Source organism: Mustela lutreola, chromosome 9 (assembly GCF_030435805.1).
Source record: "Mustela lutreola isolate mMusLut2 chromosome 9, mMusLut2.pri, whole genome shotgun sequence".
In the NCBI taxonomy this organism is placed as follows: domain Eukaryota; kingdom Metazoa; phylum Chordata; class Mammalia; order Carnivora; family Mustelidae; genus Mustela; species Mustela lutreola.
The window spans coordinates 29160677-29177258 of NC_081298.1; the positions used below are offsets into that span (position 1 = coordinate 29160677).

Sequence of the window (16582 nt, forward strand, 5' to 3'; positions counted from 1 at the left end):
ACTCCTTCCTTCCCTTTAAAACCACCTTCCTAGGGGAGCCTGGGTGGTTCAGTTGGTTAAGAAACTGCCTTTGGCTCAGGTCATGATCCCAGGTTCCTGGAGTCAAGGCTCCTTGCTTGGTAGGGAGCCTGCTTTTCCCTCTGCTACTGCGTGCTGCTCCACCTGCTTTGCCAAATAAATTAAAAAAAAAAAAAAAAAAGTTTAAAAACCACCTTCCTAGAAGTCTCATCATACCCTTTAGCTTATAACTCCTTGGCCAGGATTTAGTCAGTTGTCCACAACTAACTTGGGAAAGGGTGTGTCCCCTCCTCGCCAAGTATTAGCCCCCAGTTTTCTTCCTTCCTCCTCTTAGGAGAGGATGGCATGTCTCTCGGGACATCTCAGGGCCCAGTGACAGGGAGTGTATGTTTGGGCAAGGAGTGTTTCTCTTTGGCCTGAAGCCAAGGGCAGCTTTTCTCTAGCAGATACTCAGTATGCCTGTAATGGTGCAAGTTGTATATTTGGAATAATTTACTCCTGGAATGCATGTAAGGATCTATAATTGACTGGTTATAAAGTTAACATCAAAGAATTCTATAGTTCAAGAGAAACCCCCAAACCCCCAAAGGTCCACAACACAGTAAGTTGCAGTAACACAAGTATCAGCATCATAGTGTTGGGGAGGGTTAAGTGAGAGGAGGCATATAGAGTGCTCAATGCAGGTGGGTAAGTATGAGTGATTTAACAACTAGTGGGCACTGCCCACCATCCATGCTGCCTCCACCACTGAGTGCAGAGCTTCCACATGTATCCATAGAGTGTCTCAGATCTATGCTGAATTCAAATTTTAAGAACATTTAGGAAATGCTCTTAGAACCTCAGAATCAGGAAAAGAACAGTTACAGTTTTTCAGAACTTCATTTGTCATATATCCTAGGGCTTGTAAGTATTGTTAGTGGCATTTTGGTTTTCCTCTGTTGTTTGAATGTTAAACTTTCCTGACTTAGCACACTAATGTACGTTCAGCGGAACCAATTTTTTTAAACTAAGAAATGCTTTTGTAATGAAATAAGAATTGTATATTGGCTCTTTTTCTGGGTGTGGTAGAGTAGGAGAGAAAACACAATGTGTGTGCCATTATGTCTGATAAATCGGGGAACTGCCCAGACTTCATGACTCATCTCCCAAAACCTCCCTCCTCAGTTATTCTCTAACTCACAGTTAACCAGAGGATTATGATTCACGAGTGCTTTTTGAAAAATGAACAATGTTAAATTTTAGTTTCTTCCATTATTTTGGCTTTCCTGAAATATGTAATTCTGTCTTTACTCAGACCAGTCTTGCCTAATCAAAAATGATATATGGAGACAGAGGAAGAAATCATATACAGTTAGTTGTTACTTAACAAAAGCAAGCAGAAGGACTGGTTAAAATAATTTTGATTATATAGACATGATGAAACACTGTGTAGCCACAGAAAAGTATCTAGATATATCGATATGAAAGATGTCCAGGATTTATTATTTAAGTAAAAATGTAAGCTGTAGGTAGTAAGTATTCTATGATCGTTTTTATAAATTTTTTTAATGTATAGTTATATTCTGCTATTGCATAGAAAATTTCTAAAAGGATGTAGAAGAAAGTATTAAGTGATTACTTTTGGGAAATGGACTGGCAGGAGGTGATTGAGACATGTGTTTTGCTATATATCCCTCTGTATTTCTTTTAATGAGCATAGTTTATTATTATTTTTTGAGTAGTTTATGAAAGGGAAGTGGACCGGGGTCCTTCCTATATAACAAAAGCATTGTTTTAATAAACAACATTAATTCATTTCATCTAGAAGATATTCAAATAGGGTCTGAGGATCTAATGTAAAACATGGTGACTGTAATTAATAACACTGTATTGTATAATTTAAATATGTTAAGAGCATAGGATTTAAACATTTTCACTAAAAAAAAAACGGTAGGAGATGATGAATGTGTTAATTAACTAAATGGGGGGATCCTTTCACATTGTGTATGTATATCAAATCCCCATGATGTACACTTTAAATATCTTATAATTTGTTAAGCTGAAATTAAAAAGATTCCATTCACAGTGACAGCATAATATAAAATAATCGGGAATTAATGCAGGAAGACATGAATAGGACAAAAAATACAGTAAATATAGTTAACACTTTGAAGAATATTTAAAAAAATAAGTGAAGAAATACTGTCCTAGGATTATAAAATTCAATACCACAATATGCCAGTTCTCCCTGAACTTTTATCTGCCTTATGAAGTTTTTCAAATATGGAGAAAAATTGAGAATTTTATATCCATCTCCACTACCTAGACTGTATAATTAACATTTTATTCTACTTGTTTTATCATGTATCTGTCCACTGTCTCTGTGTTCATCCATCATTCATACTGTCTTTAATGTATTTCAGAGTAAATTGCTTATATCGGTATACTTCTTCCCAAATACTTTAGCATTTATGATACTCATTTATGGGTAGAATTGTTTTCAGAAGTGAAATTTATATGCAAATACACAAATGCATTTCCTTGTCCAAATACAGAATATTACTGTTGTCCAGGAAGGTACCCTCATGTTCCTTTCTGGTAAATCTTCCATCTCTTTCCCAGGCAAGCATTGTTCTGATTTTTTTCCCACCACAGATTAGTTTCTTAATTGTTTAAAAAAAATTTTTTTTTTTTTTTTTAAATTTTGAGGGTGCCTGGGTTGCCCAGTTGGTTAAGCATCTGACTCTTGATTTCAGCTCAGGTCATGATTTCAGGGTCGTGAGATTGAACCTTGTCCGTCTCAGGGTGGAATCTGCTTGAGATTCTCTCTCCCTTTTCCTCTAGCACCCCCCACCCACGTGCTTGCTCAGCCACTCTCACTCACTCTCTATAAATAAATAAATACAGTCTTTTTAAAAATAAAATAAAGTTTTTAAAGTAACCTCTCTGCCTTATGTGGGATTTGAACTCATAACCCCAAGATTAGGAGTAGAGTATATCCACTGTAGAGTAGATTTGCTTGTTTTAAGACTTCATGTGTGTGGAATCATATGTTATATAATCTTCTGTGTAAGGCTTTTTTCACTCAGTATGATATTTTTTAGGTTCATGTTGTACATATCAGTAATTCTTTCATTTCCTTGTTAGTGTTCCATTGTGAGAAAATACCATTGTTTATATATGTATCTCTTATTGATGGCTACCTGGGTTGTTTTCAGTTTTTTGTTATTATGGACATTTTTGTGCTAGTCTTTTTGTGGACATGTGTTTTTATTTCTCTTGGGTAAATAAATATATAGGAGTAGAAATCCTGGGTCATGAAGCAGGTATATATTTAGTTTTACAAGAAGCTGTCAGACTAATTTTTAAAATGAAGTAAAAATATCACAAGTAGTAGCTCATCCTAAAAATCATTCTGTGAAAGGCAAAACCGTTTCTACTTTAGAATTTGTATACATGGTTGCTGGCATTGTGCAGACTATAGCTGGCAGTGCTGGTTTCCTTCTGACATTTGATAGTACATATTTCCCTTGGATTCAAACTATTTAACCATTCATCTGTATCTATATTCATCTAAGGTTAGATCTTTATCATAGAACCAACTTTTAAGATCAATCCAGAGAGAGGTGTGGGTAAGAGATGAATTTCGGAGCTTATGGGGTGTCAGTAAATCAGATGTGACAGGGAGCTTGAGAGGTTTAACAACGAAGAGTTGGTGTGTATCTTTGGGAGAGAGAGAAAGGTGGGGCAGGGGAGGGAGAGAGAAATACCAGTGGCTCCCCTGCCCCATGAATTTTAATTTAATTTTTTGAAAAGGTTTTTTAAAGATGGTTCAAAATCAGAAGGTGTCTTGTGTGCTGAAATGAAATGATCTCCAAAGAGCCTCCTCATCTGTTTAACAGGCCTCATAGTATTCCATTTTATGGGTATGCCATCATTTATTTAATCACATTCCCCTCTGCTGTTGGTAAACATTCAGGTTATTTCCAGTGTTTTTCTATTGCAAACAGTGCTGCATTGAATAACCTTGTACATAATGGCACTTTAAAAGTATAGGTTTATCTGTAAAATTCTCAAATAGAATTGTATCAAAGGGTTTGTGTTTTTGTAATTCTGCTAAATATTTACAGATCATATGAGAGTACCTGTTTACTCAGTCTTGCCGTTGCATTGTTATTCAAGTTTTTTATTTGCTTGATAGGTCAAAACTGATACCACAATATAGCTTTAATTTGGATTTCTCTAATCATGAGTGAGGTTAAGCAATTTTTTTTTTTATATTTAAGAGAAGCATTTGCTTTTCTGTTGCATTCTCAGTTTCATATCTTTTTGCCCACTTTTCTTTTGGATTGTTGATTCCTTTTTTATTAATCTGTAGGAGTCCTAAGACATTTGTGAATGAGTTAGAAATATCTTTGAATAGCTTATTCTTTAAAAATATAGAAGTAGTTATTTGTTTTAGTGGAATGGTGGAAAAAGAAGCCAGATTGCCATGGAGACAACTCTTTCGAGAAAATTGGCTGCAGAGTAGAGTAGAGAGAATGCTAGCTGAAGGACTGATACAGAGTCAATGGAGTTCTTTTCTTTTAGAAATTCTTTTTTTTTTTTTTTTTTTTTTTTTTTTTAAAGAAAAAAAGAAAGAAATTCTTGTGTTTAGAGGCACCTGGGTGGCTCAGTCATTAAGCGGCTGTTTTCTGTTTTCGGTTCAGGTCGTGATCTCAGGGTCCTGCATTGGGCTTCCTGCTCAGCAGGGAGCCTGCTTCTTCCTCTCCCTCTCCCCCTGCTTGTCTTCCCTATCTCGCTGTGTCTCTCTCTGTCAAATAAATAAATAAAACCTCAAAAAAATAATTCTTGTATTTAAATGCTGTTATTAAGGGAGAAGTTAAAGCTAGGAGTTGGTAGTAGGGGATCTACAGGACAAGTTTCCTGATGTACTGAGATTCTTGAGAGTAATTACAGAGAAGGAAGAAATTTGTAAATATGTTGACTGGGAGTTATGGGTGTCGTGCACTCCAATGGCTTCTATTTTCTCTGAAGAGAAGGCAAGGCCAACAGCCAGGAGTGTGAGAGGAGGTGGTTGGAGAGGAGAGGAGGCTCTTTGAAATCACTGCTATGGAGAATTGGAGAAAACTGAGTAAGGAAATACAGATAGATTGCAGAAATTGTTTGGACTTCTATCAAGGCAGAAGGATTATTGGCCTTATCAGTTGTTTGATTTTCATAAGCAGCATTTGGCAGTTCCAAGTATAAGGCTGATGGTTGGATTAGTTCAGGGTTGGACTGTTTTTGTTTTTCCCCATGTAGGTAGAATAGAATGGTATTGCAAAGGAATTAGGGTGTAAGCATAGTGATGGAATTGACACCAAGTTTTCTTAGTTGGGTAAAGAAGGAAATAGGACAGAGTTATTGGATAAAAAATTAAGAGTTTCATGGACTAGAAGCCTAGGTGAGGTCTAAGAACAGGTATAGTACACATAAAAGAGAGAGAACTGCAAGGATGGGAGTCTGGTTGGAGAGTGGGAAGGTGCAATTCGGTATGAGTTTTTCCTAGTGATGACAGAACTGGGTGAGCCATTGTCATGGGTGGCCCAAGTGGAGTAGAAAGAAGTATGAGGCTTTTAGGATTGAGGAAGTCAGGGAATTCATAGGTTGGTCCAGATGTGAATTGTGGTGGCTATCCTCTGTGAGGATGTTGAACTGTCTTCGCGGAAAATATTCAGACTTGGGAATGGGAAGAAAACTGTGAGCCACATTGCAGTGTCTTCACGATGAGTGATGAATGCCTTCAAGAACAGGGACTGTTAGAGAAGGCTCTAGGAAGAAAGGTTTGCATATGAGATCCTTGAAAAGTGGGGAAACCTTAGTTTTCCTTCTAGATTTGCAGCTCCCTCATACTTGGAATGGAAGATTTGGAGACTGGAAGAGGAAGGAAGGAAGCATAGATATGGATGCACTTTAATGTGGGAGGGAGGAAGTCACAGGAATTTGCCTGAGGGTTTTTATATTTGGGCAGAGTGAGGCCTTGACTACCAGGTTCCTGGTTGTGGTCTGTGGACTCACCTTGTTAGTGACATGGATCTTTTTACGTTGACATACCTCTCATTCCCCAGTTTACTCATATAAATCCTCTCCAACTTGCAGTTCACTGTATACTCGTTTTTTTTCCCTTGCAGCCTCTCAGGTGAAGTATGTCTTTCTTCTGCAGTTTTATTTTAGTTTTGATTTGTATAATCATGCTCTGTAGTGAAATCTGTTTCTTTTTAACTTAATTTTATTGATTATTTATAAAAATACTCTGCTCCATTTTTAAAATTTAGAGAATAAAGTACAATGTAAAAAAGAAAATATAAGTATAAAATGCTGTGCTGAATGTTTATAGATTTTTCCTTCTAATTTTACATTCATGCATATACATTCATACACATTTATGAATTTAGTTGAGATCATATGGTATGTTCAGTTTTGATCTTTTTTTTTTTTTTTTTTTTAAGCTTAAAAAATGAAGGGCTTGGACTGCCTGGGTGGCTTGGTGGGTTAAAGCCTCTGCCTTCAGCTCAGGTCATGATCCCAGGGTCCTGGGATCGAGCCCCGCATCGGGCTCTCTGATAGCGGGGAGTATGCTTCCCTTCCTCTCTCTCTGCCTGCCTCTCTGCTTACTTGTGATCTCTGTCTGTCAAATAAATAAATAAAATCTTTTTTAAAAAAATGAAGGGCTTGTTCCATTTCCTTAAATTCTTTGAAGATAGCATTTTGAATAGTAGCAGTATATCATCTTGAATAGCAGCATAACACTTACTTCAACTTTTTCCTGTTTTCCCTGCTGCTAGCTATTTGGATTGTTTCTGCTTTTCTACTTAATGAATATCTCTATCATTTTAGTCTGAGTTTCAGATTATTTACATCTACTTCAGAATAGAACCTTGGAAATGGGTCACAAAACAATATGGACATGTTTAAGATTCTTGTATAATCTTTCTGGGAAGGAATTTGTTATTACAGGCTAATGGCCATTCCCACCAGTATTTGGTTCCTTTTCATGAGACTCTTGCCAGCATTGAATATTTCATATGATGGATCTTTTCTGATCTGAAAGGCAAAAATATTCTCTCGTCACTTTATTCCTTTGATTAATAGGGATGGTCAACACTTTTTCATGTATTTTCTTAGCCGTTTATTCTTCTGTTCTGTAAATATCTGTTGAGGTTCTTCAGATTTTCCAAATTGAGGTCTTAATGTTTTCCATATTTATAGGACTTCTGGTTTTAATCATTTGTCTTATTTGTAACAATTTTCTAGTTTATTTCCTTCCTTTAAAACATAGACTTACGGGGCCCCCGGGTGGCTCAGTTGGTTGAACGGCTGCTTTCCACTCCGGTCATGGTCCTGGAGTCCTGGGATCAAGTCCCACATCAGGCTTCCTGTTTGGTGGGAAGTCTGCTTCTCCCTCTGACCCTGCCCCTACTCGTGTTCTCTCTCTGTCTCTCTCTTTCAAATAAATAAAGTCTTTAAAAAACCCATAGTCTTTATTTTTTTTTTTTTAGAGCAGTTTTATGTTCATGGTAAAATTTAGCAGAAATTTGAGTTCCCAAATACTCCTGCCCCTACACAGGCACAGCCTCCCACACTTGTCACCTTGTACCTCAGTGGTACATTAATAATGCAGATGCATCTGCATTGACACGTCATTATCATCCAAAGTCTTGTTTACACTGGGGTTCACTTTTGGTGTTGTACATTCTATGGGTTTGGACAAATAATGACACGTATTTATCATTGTATTACCATACAGAATAGTTTTACTGCCCTTAAAAATCCTCTGCCTGTTCATTCCCTCCCATCTTCCTAGCCCCATAATCACTGATCTTTTTACTGTCTCCAGGAGTTTGCCTTTTTAAGAATGTTGTTCATTGGAATCATACAGTATATAGCTTTTCCAAATTGCTTTCTTTCATCTACTAATAATCACTTAAAGTTTATGTCTCTTCATGGCTTGATAACTCATATCCCTTAAGTGCTACATAATATTTCATTGTCTGGATGTAGTACATTTTCTTTATCCATTCACTTACTGAAGGGTGTCTTGGTTGCTTCCAAGTTTTGGCGATTAAGAATAAAGTTGCTTTAAACACCGATTTGAAGATATCTGTGTAGACATAGTTTTTAACTTTCTTGGGTAAATAGCAAGTGCACAATTGCTAGATCATATGGAGAATGTTTAGTTATGTAGGAAACCACTAAACTGTCTTCCAGAGTAGTTGTAACACTTTGCATTCCCACCAGCAGTGTATGAGAGTTCCCGTGGCTCCACATGCTCATTAGTGTTTGGTGGTGTCAGTGTTTTGGATTTTGGCCATTCTGATAGATGTGTTGTGGTGTCTTGTTGTTTTAATTTGTAATTCCTTAATGACACATGTTGCATATCATTCCATGTGCTTATTTGCAATCTCTGTATCTTCTTCACTGAAGTATCTGTTAAAGTCTTTGGCCTTTTAATTGGTTTGTTTTCTTTGTTTTCTTTTTATTTTTTTTGGTTTGTTTTCTTAATTGTTGATTTTTAAGAGTTCCTTTTAAATTTTGGATAACAATCCTTTATCAGATGTGCCTTTTGCAGTATTTTCTTCCAGACTGTGGCTTGTCTTCTTGTTCTGTTGACATTGTCTTTTGCATAGTGGAAGTTTTTAATTTGAATGAAGTCCGGCTTATTAATTATTTCTTTAATGAATTGTGTCTTTGGTGTTATACCTAAAAAGTCATCACCATACCAGGTCATTTGATTTTCTCCTATGTTATCTTCTAGGTGCCTTATAGAGTTTACATTAAGGTCTGTGATTATAGTAAATTTGTGTCCAGATTTTTTTGTGTACACATATGCCCAGTTGTTCTAGCACCATTTATTCAAAAGACTGTCTTTGTTCCATTGTATTGCCATTCCTCCTTTGTCAAAAACTAGTTGATTGTATTTATGTGGGTCTGTATCTGGGCTCTGTATTCCATTATATTGATCTATTTTTCTTTTACCAATACCAGTCAGTCTGGATTACTATTGCTTTATGATAAGTCTTGAAATTAGGTAGTGTTAATCCTCCAGCTTTGTTTTTCTGTGTTTAGTTGACTATTCTCAGTCTTTTGCCTCTTACAATCTTTAGAATCAGTCTGTCAAAATCCAAAAAATAACTTGCATTTTGATTGAGATTGCATCCAGTGTATAGACCAAGTTGGGAAGAACTGACATCTTGACAGTATTGAGTCTCCATGAACATTATTGAATCTGTCAATGAACATTGTTTATGTTCTTTTACATTTAGTAGCTTTTATTTTTTTCTATAGTCAGATATGCCATTTTTACCTTTGTGATTTCTTTCTTTTTTTTTTTTAATTTTTTTTAATTTTTTTTTTTTAAGATTTTATTTATTTATTTGACAGAGAGATCACAAGTATGCAGAGAGGCAGGCAGAGAGACAGAGAGAGAGGGAAGCAGGCTCTCCGCTGAGCAGAGAACCTGATGCGGGGCTCGATCCCAGAACCCTAGGATCATGACCTGAGCTGAAGGCAGAGGCTTTAACCCACTGAGCCACTCAGGTGCTCCACCTTTGTGATTTCTTAAATCAGAAAATCTTTCCTCATCCTGAGCTCACATAAATATTAATTTATTTCCTTGTAAAATGTGTTTTTAATCCTTCTACCCTTCTGGATTTTATTTTTGCTTTGTGAAATGAGGTGATGGTCTTACAGTGTCCCACCAAACACAGTTATTTTTCCTCAGACCATTTCCTATCAAGAATGTATATGCATGGGGCGCCTGAGTGGCTCAGTGGGTTAAGCCGCTGCCTTCGGCTCAGGTCATGATCTCAGGGTCCTGGGATCGAGTCCCACATCGGGCTCTCTGCTCAGCAGGGGGCCTGCTTCCCTTCCTCTCTCCTACTGTGATCTCTCTCTGTAAAATAAATAAATAAAATCTTTAAAAAAAAAAAAAAGAATGTATATGCATATAAGTAATCAGCTTTCCAGTTTGTTTTCTAACCCTTTTGGAGGGAATTGCATGCTTTCCCTATTTTAGATTATAGTCAGGTGGGAAAAATAGTAAGGTCATCAAATCTTACATGGTTACCGCTTGGGAAGGCCACCTACTGAGCCCATTTCCCTACTAGGCATGGTTGCTGGTACCAGAGGCAAACTCCTAGGTTGTGTATGAGCCACCTGCATTCCTCCCACCCTTTTTCAGAGATTCTAATGTACCTCTTGGAGAGGCATGTCCTGCTTCCCTCACTACCATATTTGATTACCATCTGGGTGTGAGTCTACTGAAGATGGGATGTTTGAGTGTATTGCTCCCCAGTTCTTCCCCTAGTACCTAGCTCACTACAGGACACAAAAATCTGAATGGACAGATGAACCACTATTATCAGTAGGAATGTGCCACAACTCTGATGTGGTTTGAAATGAAATAAAGGTTGGGAGCAGCTGTATGAGGTCTGTTTCAGAGAGCATTACATCGCAGTCACCCTACCTTCTCCATACTTCCCATGCTGAAGATGCTAAAGCTGCACATGGTGAACACAAGAGGAGCTTTTCACAGGACCACTCCCTAGCTCTCACTCCCAGAGATGCAGTCTGGCATGGAGATTTTTAAAAGTTCTTTGGGTGATTCTAAAGTATAGCCAAAGTTGAGGGTAATGCTTTAAAAAGTGTGTTCTTACTAAGTTTTATTTGTATTGATATAAAAAATCAATTAGGTAGTTGGATTTGGGGGCATGCATATCAGACTCCCAGAAGATCATTGGTCTGTATGTACATTTTATTGCTGGGAAGATTTTACCCAAAATACTCCTTTGGTGAGTATTTTAGACATAGTTACAGTAATATAGGACCTTGTCTAATATGGCTGTCTCCTTTCTAGGTCAGCATGGATTCCTGGTTCATTCTTGTTCTGCTTGGCAGTAGTCTTACACGTGTATGTGCCAACAATGCAACCACAGGTAAATTGTCATTTGATAAGGCTAGTGTTCTGAATAGAATTTTGCTTTCACATTTAATGACCTAAAATTGGAGACCTGGGTGGTATTCAAGAAAGAAGAAATATTTAAGATTTACTTAAAACTGATGGTATAAAATATATGTCTTTGGAAATCTCTGAGTCCTGTTGAATGATCAGCATTGCTCTGTATACAATATACTACTTTAAATAAATAGATTCTATGTTTATCCCTGAAAAGTTAAAACAAACAAACAAAACTGTTGCTACTTAAGACTCCTCTATATTGGGGCGCCTGGGTGGCTCAGTGGGTTAAGCTGCTGCCTTTGGCTCAGGTCATGATCTCAGGGTCCTGGGATCGAGTCCCGCATTGGGCTCTCTGCTCAGCAGGGAGCCTGCTCCTCCTCTCTCTCTCTCTGCCTGCCTCTCTGCCTACTTGTGATCTCTGTCTGTCAAATAAATAAATAAAATCTTAAAAAAAAAAAAGACTTCTCTATATTGATTCTGAAAATATAAGTAATGAATCCACTTTTCTTCCTCTGTGAAACAGTAGTCCTTTGGAGGTGGTAGAAAAGGCCCAGTGTTAGATAAAAGAGAGAGTGTGTGTGTGTGGTCTTTTCTTGGTCTCAGGTGTTTGATTGTTTATTTTTTTAACTTATTTATTTGAGAGAGAGCATGTGAGGGGCAGGGGACGGCAAAGGGAGAGAGAGTTTCAGGCAGACTCCCCACTAAGGGTAGAGCCCAGCACGGGGTTGATGCTAGGACCTTGAGATCATGACCTGAGCTGAAATCAAGAGTCGGCCACTTATCCATCTGAGCCACCTAGGCGCCCCTGTTTAAGAGTTTATTAACGCTTGCTGCCTTGTGTCTCATAATTTTTGAGCGATCACATTGTTTTTTCTTTTCTTTTAAGATTTTATTTATTTATTTGACAGAGAGAGGCACACAGAGGCAAGAGAGGGAACACAAGCAGGGGGAGTGGGAGAGGGAGAAGCAGACTCCCCACTTAGCAAGGAGCCTGACGTGGGGCTCAGCCCTAGGAGCCTGGGATCCTGACCTGAGCCAGAGGCAGACAGACCCCTAACAACTGAACCACCCAGACGCCCCTGTTTGAGAGTTTATTAATGCTTGCTGCTTTGTGCCTCATAACTTTTGAGTTATCACATTCTTCATGGGGTGTTTTCTTTCTTTTTTTCTTTTTCTTGTTTATAGTTTTACCTTCAGTAGGCGTTACAAGATCTATGAAAACATCAACAGCAGAATCAGTCAAAGAAGAGACCAAAGCTTCACATTCTACTTCTTCAGTAACTTCTTTCTCGGTGGCACCAACATTCAGCCCCAATCTAACGCTGGGACCCATCTATATAACCACTGTCAATTCTTCAGACTCTGACAATGGGACCACAAGAACAGCAAGTACCGATTCTGTAGTCACTACACTTTCACCAAATGGAACATGGCTTCCAGAGAACCAGTTCACAGATGCCAGCACGGAACCTTGGGAGGGGAATTCCAGCACTGTGGCCACCACCCCGGAAACTTTCCCTCCTTCAGGTACTAGGGATGGTTTCTGTTTTGGGTTTTGTTTTTGTTCTCTTTTTCTCTATAAGGTTACTTACCGTTTTATTACTTTGTGTCTTCTAGCCACAAAATTTCTTGAAATAATTAAAATTGCGAACTGATGAAATTTAGATAATAAATTCTCAGGAATATCTGTTTAACATAGACTTAAGAAGAAAGAAGAAACACTCTAGAGGAGTGTTTATGCTTTGCCTGGCATTCTGGTTAGACTGGGGAGGCTTGAGTGTTAAAGGTAGAAGAAGTTTGAAAATATAAGAGAAAGGGGAGGTAATTGATGATGCAGGAGACTAAAGATGAAAGGCTGCAGAAGCTGAGTAATAGGATTAGCCTTGAAATGAAAGGACCCATGGAGACCATGGAAGGAGAATGGGTTTCGATGTCTGTAACAGTTAGGGAGTGGGAACCCTGTGGCCAAGGGTGGAGTTAGAGGAGCTCAGGGAAATAGTTAAGTTGCAGTGCCAGCTTGTTGAGGCCTCAGCCCAGCCTACTTCTTTCCTTCAGTCCATCAGTGGTTGAATGGGAAGTGGCACCAAAGATAGAATCAGCCCTAGGTCAGAGACCAGGTTGGGTGGAGCAAATTTCTGACTTCTTGGAGCCTCAGGGTCCTGGTCTGTAAAAGAGAAGGGGACCCTTAGAGGGCTTATTTGAAGAGTAGAGGAAATTTTTCCCTGACAGCTGTATAACTGTCATTCCTTTTCTAGCAAAAGTCACTGTTCCATCTTCTGTGATCTCATCTCCTTGGCTCATATTTCTTCCCTGTTAGATGGCGAGGGCCCCTAGATTGGAATCACATCTTGCTCATGGGGATCATTCAGAAAGTACTTGCTGAATTGAATCTCATTTCGTTACTACAGTTGATCTCTTTCAGCTGAGCTATACAACCCAGGCCCTGCATTTTCCTGCTTTAATCCCATATTTTTCCACTGTAAATGGTAGACAGTCTACTGAGACACACTACTTGAGTTTGAATTCCACCCTGACTGTGACCACAGGCAAGTTTATTTAACCTCTGTACCTCAGTTTCTTCATCTGTAAAATAAGGGTGAGTGATAGTAATAATACTTACCTCATAGAGGAACTATCAGAATGAAATGGATTGATAGAGGTAAAGCATTTACAGTGCCCGCCTTTACATGGCAAGCACTATTTTTAAGTGGTGGGTGTTGTGCTGAGAGTTTTATAGAGTAATCGTATATAGTATCCTATGAATCTTCTGAGGTTGGTTCTGTTTTATGTTTTGCAGATGGAGGAATTTTACAGTGATGAAACTGTAACTTAGGGAGTCTTTTTCAAAGTACAGGTCATGACCAACTCATGAAATCAGTTTAGTGGGCCATCATGTTTTGTTTTTAAGTGGATGGTCCTGTTCCATTTCTGTTCTTCTTGCATTTTGTATATTATTTTGTGAAACTTTTGTTACAGTCATACAGAAACACATACTGAGTAACAGTGTAGAATGTATTTCTTTCTGTGAGTTATAGCCATTACTTGAGGAAAGAAGACAAAATAACTTGTGCAAACTGAATTAGTCAGTGGGAAAGGTGAGACAGTAACCCAGGCATGACTGACTTTGCATCCTGTGTTCTTGTGTTCTTCACTTCTGTTCTGTACTGTCTTCATTTGCCAGTTCTTTGACATGACTATGGATACTTACCTCCCTTTAATAGATGGTTAATGTGAAAGTATAGAGATTAAATTACTTGTCTTTGATCTCGGGGCTGTCAAGTAGCAAGTTAGGCCTATTTCTCACTTTTGTGGTCTTTGCACTCTGCTGTTAGGGAACTGAGTTTTCCTTTATCTGTCATAGGTCCAAATTATGCTAAAGCTAAGAAACCAGTTATTGTATAGTTAACACATTTCATGTCTCAGGGGATGAGACTGCTTTTCACTGGTGACTTTTGATCAGTTAAACACAAGAAAACCTTTATGGTACATCAGGATGTCACAACCTGAACCCCCACGACCTCCTGATTACTACCACCTCATCAGTCCTCCCATAATTGTTACATCATAATTTCTGGTTAAATCAGTATTTGATGTTTTATATTATTATAATGATGTTACTCCCTGCTGAGCTATAAGTATAATGTGATTATTTTTCCTTTCTTGTACAATTCTTTCTTGGATTTTATAATTGCCTTATAGTTCTTTTTTTTTTTTAATTTATTTATTTATCAGAAAGAGTGTGTGCATGCACACACAAGTTGGGGGAGGAACAGAGGGAGAGAATCTTCAAGCAGACTTGCCCACTGAGCGTGGACCCAATACAAGGCTCGGTCTCATGACCCATGAGATCATGACCTAAGTGGAAACCAAGAGTCAGCCACTTAACTGACTGAGCCACCCAAGTGCCCCAGTTGCCTTATATTTCTGTTTTAGTTTTCTTTTTGCCTGTTGCTAGCCAGTTCTTCTCATAGTTTCTATAGCCTCTCAGTACAGTTTTCAATAAAGTCAGATCTGTAAAGTAATCTTTTTTTTTTTTTTTTTTTTTTCCCCTAGAGATCTTCCTCCTGAGTTATCCATTGTTTTACTCAAGTTTAGGCTTTATCATCAGGGCTGCTGCCCAGGTGTTGGTGTGGGATTTCCTTTCTCTTTTGTTTTGGAAATTCTCTTTGCTTCCTGACTTCTGTATTGACATCTTTCTTGGATTACCCCATCCTTTGGTAGAACATATCTTCCAGTAGCTTCCTGAGATAGGAGTCAATGAGGAGTACATTGCATGAGGCCTTGGATGTCTAAAAATGTCTGTAGGGCTATGTATAGAATGTGAGGACATATTTTTTCCTCCAGAATGTTGAAAGCATTGCCCTGTCACTCCTAATTCCTAGGTTTGGAGGATTCTGTTGCTATCCTGATTCATAATTACACTTTGGTGTGTTTTTGAAAGATCTCTTCTTTATCATAAGTATCCTGAAATTTCACGGAAATGTGTCTTGATGTGGGTCTTTTTCATTCAGTATGCTGGATACTTGATAGGACCTTTGGAGCCTTTGTTCTTCAATTCTGGAAATTTTTGGTTCTTCAGGTTGATATATTTTTCTTCTATTTGGAAATTTTCTTTCATTGTCCATTTTTTGTTTTCTTCTAAAACTCATTTGGATATTGGACATAACCTAGATTAATTCTTTATTTTAAATTTTTCTCTCCTTTTGACCTTTGCTCTGAGTCTCTGTTTTCTCCTTTTATATATGTGTGTACGTATGTGTATATATATATATATATATATATAGTCCTTTTTCTTATATTTATTACACAAATGATACACATATGTATTGTGTATATTTCTGCAGATTGCATTTTCGCTAGCCTGTCATACTTGTTCTGTATTACAGTGAAGAGCTGCTTTGTTGTATGAGTATACCCTAATGTATTTATCCAGTTTTCCCTATCATTATACGTTAAGGTTGTTTTCAGAGTACAAACAGTATACTTTGTCATTTCAAGCATATATAAGAATATTGATAGGATAAATTATTTTTAAGTATGCATTTGTAAACTGGTGGGTATTGACAGATTTTCCTCTATTGGGAAATTCATTCCTATAAACAGTTTGTCAAAGTGCCTGTTTTCTTATGCTGTCTTAAGTACAGTAAATTACCAAACTTCTGGATATATGCCAGTCTGACAGGTGAAAATTAGCATTTCAGTGTAGCTTTAATTTGCATTTCACTGAGTGAGGTTGAGCATCTTTCCGTATTTGGAAAGATCATTTGTATTTCTTTATCTCAGAACTCTGTTGGTATCCTCTGCGGGGTTTTCTTATTAGAATGTCGGGTTTTTCTGACAGATTTATAGAAGCTCTTTAATGTTAGGAAAACAGACTTTTGTCTACCTATGATAAAGGTGCAAATATTTTTCCCCAGTTGCTCATCTAGCTTTTCTTCATTACAGAAACTATCATAAGCAATTAAAAACATTTTTTTTTTAAGATTTTATTTGACAGAGAGAGAGAGATTACAAGTAGGCAGAGAGGCAGGCAGAGAGAGAGGGGGAAGCAGGCTCCCTGCTGAGCAGAGAGCCCGATGTGGGGCT

At 37.8% G+C, this 16582-nt stretch overlaps 1 protein-coding gene across 2 annotated transcripts in view; it reads left to right on the forward strand.

Moving 5' to 3' along the window:
• The window catches only part of PTPRA (protein tyrosine phosphatase receptor type A), a 149011-nt gene that overhangs the window by 71483 nt on the left and 60946 nt on the right, over positions 1-16582 (forward strand). For both annotated transcript variants that reach the window (XM_059133780.1, XM_059133781.1), the window contains exons 2-3: positions 10895-10973; positions 12182-12523. In XM_059133780.1, the coding sequence (XP_058989763.1) occupies positions 10901-10973; positions 12182-12523 (415 nt within the window). In that variant the 5' untranslated portion in view covers positions 10895-10900. The remainder of the gene's footprint in view (positions 1-10894; positions 10974-12181; positions 12524-16582) is intronic.